This window comes from Austrofundulus limnaeus, unplaced genomic scaffold, assembly GCF_001266775.1.
Source record: "Austrofundulus limnaeus strain Quisiro unplaced genomic scaffold, Austrofundulus_limnaeus-1.0 Scaffold160, whole genome shotgun sequence".
Lineage (NCBI taxonomy): Eukaryota > Metazoa > Chordata > Actinopteri > Cyprinodontiformes > Rivulidae > Austrofundulus > Austrofundulus limnaeus.
The window spans coordinates 140151-148186 of NW_013952562.1; the positions used below are offsets into that span (position 1 = coordinate 140151).

The 8036-nt window shown below is 40.4% G+C and overlaps 1 protein-coding gene across 1 annotated transcript in view; it reads left to right on the forward strand.

Moving 5' to 3' along the window:
• Positions 1-2247: 2247 nt before the first annotated feature.
• Positions 2248-8036, forward strand: part of ube2r2 (ubiquitin-conjugating enzyme E2R 2) — a 10114-nt gene continuing 4325 nt past the window's right edge. The window contains exons 1-3 of the mRNA XM_014017047.1: positions 2248-2842; positions 3104-3322; positions 7667-7753. Coding sequence (XP_013872501.1) covers positions 3146-3322; positions 7667-7753 — 264 coding nt within the window. The 5' untranslated portion in view covers positions 2248-2842; positions 3104-3145. The remainder of the gene's footprint in view (positions 2843-3103; positions 3323-7666; positions 7754-8036) is intronic.

Below are 8036 nucleotides of genomic sequence, written 5' to 3' on the forward strand. Positions count from 1 at the left end.
TGTGTGTGTGTGTGTGTGTGTGTGTGTGTGTGCGTGTGTGCGTGTGTGCGCGTGTGCGTGTGTGCGTGTGTGTGTGTGTGTTGGGGTTGGGCATAATCGTATCGTGTGCATTTAATCGTCAGAAAAACATTAATTGATTTTTTTTGGCACTTGACAATTAATACGGTTAATGCCACCAGGCAGATTGACTGGATATTTCCCCACTCGGTCTGCTCAGTGCTCCTCTCTGCTTCAAGTATTACAAACATTTTAAAAAATAAGTCTGTAAGTTATTTATCTATCAACACAATTTAAAATTTGATGTATAGTCTGAAGACTGTAATTATGACAATTTGAAACAGATTTTTATAAGAGAAAATATTTCCCACTAAATTGTTCATGTGACTATGAAATAAGTGTGTCCAGGGACTCCAGGGGATTAATCGTCAAATTAATCGTTATCGGCTAAACACCACAATTAATCGTGATTAATTTTTTTGCCAATATCGCCCAACTCTAGTGTGTGTGATATTTGATTTAACCAGGTAGATCTGCCTTAAATTTAGATTTTAATGGGAGACTTAAAAGTGTCCCTTAAAAAGGAGATTTTAAGGTCTAATTTTTTTTTACCTATACATATTTATTCCACTCAATTAATGTGTGATTTATTTATTTTCTATTATAAGTTTTATATTATGATATATATCATTACCACCACCCATCATAATGTTTATCGTGATATAAATTTTTTTGCCATATCGCACATTCTTACCTTCCACTCTCTGCATCCCATAGACTAACTGCAGCTTCACCTTGGGACCTGTATACACCTGCTAAGATTAGCAGTCCTAAGTAGGCCTGCAGGTCAATCTCATCCGTCTTTTTCCAGCTGTCTCCATATTTGCGAAAACCCTCCAGATTTGCCATCTCCAGGATTGTTTTTTCTATTGCTGGTGTGATGAACAGGTAGAATGTAGAAACAATATCATGGGCATGAGAAACGGCATGCCTTGTGGGTCCTGGGGTCATCTTTACAACGTTTTGTTCTGCATGCCTGCCGTGTTGGTCATATAGTGCTGAGGACCATGTTATTTCGCCATTTTTTGAAAGAAAAGTCTCACTTTCAGCTTTAGGGTTTTCTTCTTCTTCTGAAGATGATTCATCATGCTCTGGGTTGTGTTCCTCTCCATCTTCTTCTTCGGATACATCCTCTACTTCCTCTTCTGAATCAGAGTTGTCTTGCTGGACATRTGAGAAAATCACCTCTAAAGCCTCTTCAGTGTTATAATGCACACTCGTGGCTTCAGCACAGACATAATTCGGGGTCCTGTTATGCAGCACCTTTATAACCTTTGGTAATAACAGGTGGTCTTTTGAAGTCTGCGAGTACACCACCTGATTTGTCTTGTTTACTCATGCTACTGATTGATCTGAGACACAACTAAAACTTTGTAACATTCTGTGGTTTGTAAATAACTTTGTGACCTTGATTTCAACTCTTTTCTCACGGGTCATTTTGACCTGAAGACCATCTTTGTACCTTTTTTTGTACAGCTGTACAAGATACCTAAACTCCTCCACTCGGGGTAGGACCTCTTCCCCAACCTGAAAGAGGCACTCCACCCTTTTCTGGCTGAAAGGCCATGGTTTTGGATTTGGAGGCACTTGGCTGCAACCCGCTCCAGTGAGAGCTGAAGATCACAATCTGATGAAGCCAATATGACCATACCATGTGTAATCATCCTAAGGCCACCAAAACGGATCCCGTGGGCTGGGTCTAGAAATTCTGTCTACAAATATTGATGGAGTCCAACTCTYACTGGAAACAAACACAATGTGGACCAGCACCGGTTGTACAGGGACAGTCTGAATCAAAGGTACCCCATACTCCCAGAGTACGGATTCCCGGAGGGACACAGAAGAACTTCTCTAAGTCCACAACACACATGTAGACTGAGCTAACTCCTATGCACCCTCCAGGACCCTGCTGAGGGAGTAGAGCTGGTCCAGTGTTCCATAACCAGCAACAAAAAATTGCTATAATTTCCCATTATCTTTTTCCAAGACGATTTTGTCATAATATAAAAGCTTTTATATTATAAAGAAATTGTCTTAGAAAAAATAAAGAGAAATTAAAGCCAGTATTACTGAATTATACAAAAGAAGCTGCAAATAACACAAATCATTTAAAATATAGCAAAAGGAAAAAAAAAGACTTTAGTGTCGGGAGCGCGCACGTCACGTTACGAGCCGTGTACGTGCTTTACGTTCCGCAGACACGCGCAATGATAGCCGGAAGCATTGATGGTAGGAAAATAAAAATCGATTAAATCTACTGTACTGCTCGAGTGTAAATCTCTCACTCACCGTGCTGTTTTTTAAGGACCGTAGGCTCGACMTTGTCATTGTTTTACGCCGCTGCTGAAAACAGAAAACCTGCTTTTTGTGTATTTTTTTTATAACCAAGTTGCCTCGGTCGGTGGGGGGTTTAGCTGACGTGTGGAGAAGTTGAGACTGCTGGGGGGAGCACATAAACAAACATAAACAAGCGGTGACCAGCTGAGCGCCTGTCTGAACCCAACCGGTAGCTCGAGGAGATGGCAGGGGCACCGAACCTCCTCGTCTGAGCCCGACAGTGAGCCACTGGAGACGGTGACTTAACACTGAGACTTGCTCCATGTCAGCTGTCAACACTGGCACACAAAGAATCCTGGAGACACGAGGAGCAGCAGCCGTAGACTTGAGGAGGAAACCCTCTGCTCCTGTTGCTGTTGTTTAACACAAGGCTAGCATGGACAGCCAATGAGTTTACCCTTTCAGCTCTAACGAAACCAATACATATTTCAGTGCAAGGAAAAAAGAGGTAAACACTTTTTATTAACTTTGCTTCCCCCACCCCCTTCTCTGTTTTGGGCCTCCAAACTAAACGTAGCTTTGGCAGGCCCTTTTAGGCTGTTTGGGTTGAAAAAAAATTGTAGCTTTCTACTCATGAAGCTAAAAATGTTTGTTGTTCAGTCAGTTTGTGATTATTAAATCATGGGTGAGAAAAAATAAACCCATTCTGGACTGTGCAGCCCAGACCGTAACATGAAAGTCGTGAGATTTCTGTGTTCCCTGTGTTCAGTTCCACTGATCCGTGGCCCCTGGTGTCACAAGAGGAGATACCATGGCCCACCAGGCGACCCCCAGTTCCCAGAAGGCCCTGATGATGGAGCTGAAGTCTCTGCAGGAGCAGCCGGTGGAGGGCTTCCGCATCACCCTGGTCGAAGAGTCCGACCTCTACAACTGGGAAGTGGCCATCTTCGGGCCCCCGAATACCCTGTACGAGGGGGGCTACTTCAAGGTGGGACAGGAGCAAAAAAAAGGATAATTAAGTAGTTTGTTGTTATCTTAAGTCAAAAATTCTTTCAGGGTAAGAGGAACKGCTGAAGCTGACCAGGTCTGCGGTGACTGTAGAAACCCAACACGTGATGGTTGTAACACAAACGAGCTGATTTTTATTTATTTATTTTAGCTTTGTGACCATCAAAAATGGTGTTGTGGCAAAGAAAACTAAAAGTACGACTAGCCTTTTCTGTGTTTATTTCAAGAAAAGGGATATGTGTCAATGAGAGCGAGGACAGTGAGGCTGCAAGGAGCAGAGGTCACTAAAGGTGCCGGACTCAAAGCACTTATGGTGCGTTCACACCAAACGCGATTTCAGCATCAGGAGCAGCAGGTTTACATACAAAGTCTATGGTGGACCACTTCAATCAGTGTCGGGAAGTTCTGCGGCGCCTCAAGCGCGATTAGAGCAGCGCGGTTTGAACGATCTGAGCGTTCGACGTGCTTGATGCTCAAATCGCTGAAGTTAGAAAATCTGAACTTTTGCAGCTCGACGCGCCGCGTCAACCAATCAGAGAGACTCCACTGTGTGACGTAGCGACATATTTCCCGACAGGACAGTTTACTGAATGATGTCCACTAACCTGAAACAGATGGAGAGGAGCTTTTAGCTGAAATCGAGTGCCTGCAGTCGGTGTCCTGACAGGAGATATCTGCACCAATGCGTGGCAGCGGCTCATCAGACTGGACTCGGGACAAAAATAGTCCTGAAAGCGAGCTATGAGCCTCTTCTCTGAATTATCTGGTGAATTAATTATGAATTAATTATCTGATGAACGTGACATGCTCTTGCTCTCTGTAAATAAAGCAAAGCCACTTCCTCGTCCGACATTAAACAGAGCCCGACAGAGGAGGGAGGGGCGGGGAGGCTGTTGCCGTGCAGCGCTTCAAGAGCTGTCCTGCGTCTGACCTCAAAGTGCACAAGCGACCAACTTGAAGCGTTGGATGCGATTTTGAAGCTGATATGGCGTTCGGTGTGAACGCAGCATTAGGGTCCACTGTCCAGGGAAATGAGGTAAAGAGGCWGGGTGGAAGGGATGGAGAAACGTTTTAGGAGTGATTTGTCACAAAAGAGCAAAGTAAAATTCAAAGCAAAGCTTTATAAGTGAGAGCAGCTTGGTTGTATGGCTTGAAGACAGGAGACAACTGGAAGTGCCAGAGCTGAAGATGTTGAAAAAGGATGGATAAAATTAGGAATGAGATCATCAGAGGCCCAGCAGAGGTTGATGGTTTGGACATGTCCAGAGCAGGGACAGCGGGTCTACTGGCAGAAGGATGTTAGAGATGCAGCTGCCAGGAGAAAGACAAACAGGAGACGTATGGACACAGTTAGAGAGGACGTGGAGGTAGATGGAGTGAGGACAGTGATGACTCTCTGTGGCTGCCCCTCAAGAGTAGTGATGTTCGATGCTGCCAATTTTCTTTCCAATACTGATACCAAGTAAAGTTTGGCTGGTACCAGTGATACTGATACTTTGTGATTAGACACATAATGTGTTTGGTAAATCTTAAAAAGTAGCGTTTTTCAAATAGCTGCTTTATATATTTACAACATGACATAATCATTTATTTATTAATCTAAAAGTCTTTCTAACCCTAACCCTATATGTGTCTCACACAATTTAAAATTATAATTTTAAAGAAATATAATAATTTTTGAATAGTGAATAAAAGAGAGAGAAAAAAACATTCTAAATGTTATTACGTTGTTATTTTGTAGCATTGTTTGTTGGTTTGCAAGAAGGTCCTCGGCCAGAGCTAATGCTGTTTGGGGGGCCATGGCATGAAAAAGTTTTGGAATCCTTCATCTAGAATGTAATTACAGTCAGAAGAAGCAGATTTTATGTTAAAATGACCTGCCATACATCTACAGACTGAATGACTGACTGAGCACAGGCCACTGTGCTGATGCAATATCCAAGCGGAAGAAAAAATAGTTCCCTCCAACCACATATGATTAAGACAAGATTTGAATAGTTTAGTTATTTTACACTATTTTCCTGTTAATGATATTCATTATGTGAAATAACTAAATTATCAAAGTATCGATGTTTTGATTTTTAGTATCGATTCTAGAACATAAAGTTCTGTATCAGAAGTATCGATATTTCAGTATCGATCCGCACATCACTGCTGAAGAGGAAACAGCTGAAAGAAGATTGAAATATAATTTACATTCTGGTTTGAATTTGTGGTAACATGAATGTTGTATGGAAAGACAAAATGAAACAACTCTTTTTTTGTTTATTGTTAGATCTTGTTGGTTGAATTTATAATGTTTTTGTTCTCATTACGTTCTGTGTTACGGACAGGTCAAACTTGCTTCACAAATAAAAATATGATCAAATAAATAGTCCTCTGGAGAAAGAGGTAAGGAATAACATTCAAGGTTTTATAGAACAATAATACTTCACTAGACTAGACAAAACAAGATTCTACAATCAGCACATTAATTGTTCAAATCTAAGAGTAGCACAGCTGAGTATAAAGACCTCCACTCCAGAATTAGTTTCACCAGATGAGGGTGACTCAGAACTTGTTTCAAACTGCATCAGAGGCTCATCAGTCCCTTTTCAACCATTTTTATTAGATTAGACTTTTTTGTGTGAAAAAGTTTTGTCAGTCTAAAGAAACCAGTACGATTAAAGGTCACGGCCAAATGTTTTWATTGATTGATTTATCTTATTGAAGTTGTATTTATTTGTGAGACACTTCATAACGACGGCGTTAGTAAGTTATAATGAAGCCGAGCCCCTTTTATTCTCTTTGCTTCTCAGTTGAGTTTTCTTAGTTCAGACTGCAACATGTGACGTTCCAGGTTCATTCACCTGGCCTCTTATTTCCTGAGTTGTAGAACTCCCAAGCAGATCGCTCTCCCTCCCATCCCTCCCGAGGGTCATCTGGGTCATTGTTTTGTGATGACAAGCAAAATGTCGTCAAGATTTAAAAAGGAGTTGGGGTAAATTTTGTTTGCACCAAACAGAATCGCTGTGGATGATTGAGGATTTTAACCAACATGAGCTGCTGGAGCCAGACTACAAGAATTTACCTTCCTTATGCAAAAACATCACAGGTTTTCTTAATTTTAAAAATAAAGAAGTTGTAAATGTTAAAAAAAAGGTTTTGTATCAGGTTTTGTTATTTTTATATACACTCTGAAATGAATTGAAACGACTAAATCCTTTTCATTTTACTTGTTTGTGAAAGCAGTGTTCAAACAAAACAACTAAAATACTTTAAAGTTTTTTGTTAAACTTTTAGAAAACTTTTTGTAGACATAGCTTGAGTTCACCAGCCTCTCTCTACCCAATGATCCTCTGATTTTGCTTAAAGACTTGGATTGAATGAGATGTTTTTTCGTACTTGTACAAAATCCACCAGAGCTATAGGAATAAAAAATAAACAATTAGTTTACGCATGAATTTGAACGAAGTAGTCACAAAACAAACAAACAAAAAAAAAAAAATTCACCTCCATTAGTTTAATATTAAATCCAAATCAATTCAGTGGTCACAGAATAAAAAAACTCCTCAGTGGGAAAATTGGAAAAGTCTCACAAATAGTTTTTTTTATGCCAAAGGCTTATAGATATGCTTCATTTTCAAGATTAATTCATTTGCTTTTAAATCCCCCCCAAAATAATAGAAAAGTAGATAAAACTTCTACATACTTTCCTTCTTCTTCTTCTTTTTTTTTTCTTTTGTAAAACCCTGTGTTTATAGCAGTTTTCTGTAGTTATCTTGAGTCTTCCTCTGACTGCTTTATTTGAGCCTGGCATGGTCACACCCAAGCCTGCAGCTCTTTAGCTAAATTATTGCACAAAACCTGAAATGAGAAGAACACAAAGTACCTACGAAAATGTCTTCTAATGTGTAGTTCTTTAAAAATAAAGTGATAGTAAAAATAAACAAACATTTAGTTAAACGGCGCAGCTGCTTCACGTTGTTACTGTTTGGCTGAACGTATGATGGGCTGCATTGTTTCTCCTTGATGATGGCTCGCAGATTCGTGCCGGTACATTTGTGTTGGTCAGGAGTTGGATCATGAAAGAGAAACGTTTTGTGTTGCCAAGTTTGGACACATTAAGATCGGTCTTATGGGGGGAGGGGGGGGGTGAATGGTTGATTTTGTGATCTTTTAAATGAAGTTGTCTGGTTTCTGTTTAATGTCACGTTTGAGAATATTTTCCAGAAGAGTTGCAGTGTATTTTTCTTTTTTCTTAAACTATCCTCGTTTGCATCAAGTTGTGGTTCCAACAAACGTCATGGTGTCGGTGAAATCCTGTCTCTGGTTTGTCTTCCAGGCTCACATCAAGTTCCCTGTTGACTACCCATACTCCCCTCCCACCTTCCGCTTCCTCACCAAGATGTGGCACCCAAATATTTATGAGGTAAAAGGTTTCGAGTAACGTGTGTATTTGTGTTGTAACTTTCTGTGTTCAAACACTTTATTGAGGTAAATGCAGCCTCGTTATTTATTTGGTCATTTGGGTTTTGGTCGTAGACTCTGTTGGGCTGAGGTGAGTGCAGATTTATTGTTAAATTTTTTCAGACTACTTGTTTCTTCAACGGCCACAACTCACTTTTTTCTCCATTTCCTTTAAAGTGGCTCGAAGATGGCTCTTAAAGGGGATATAGTTGATTTTGGTTTTTCTTTTCTTTTTGGAAATAATC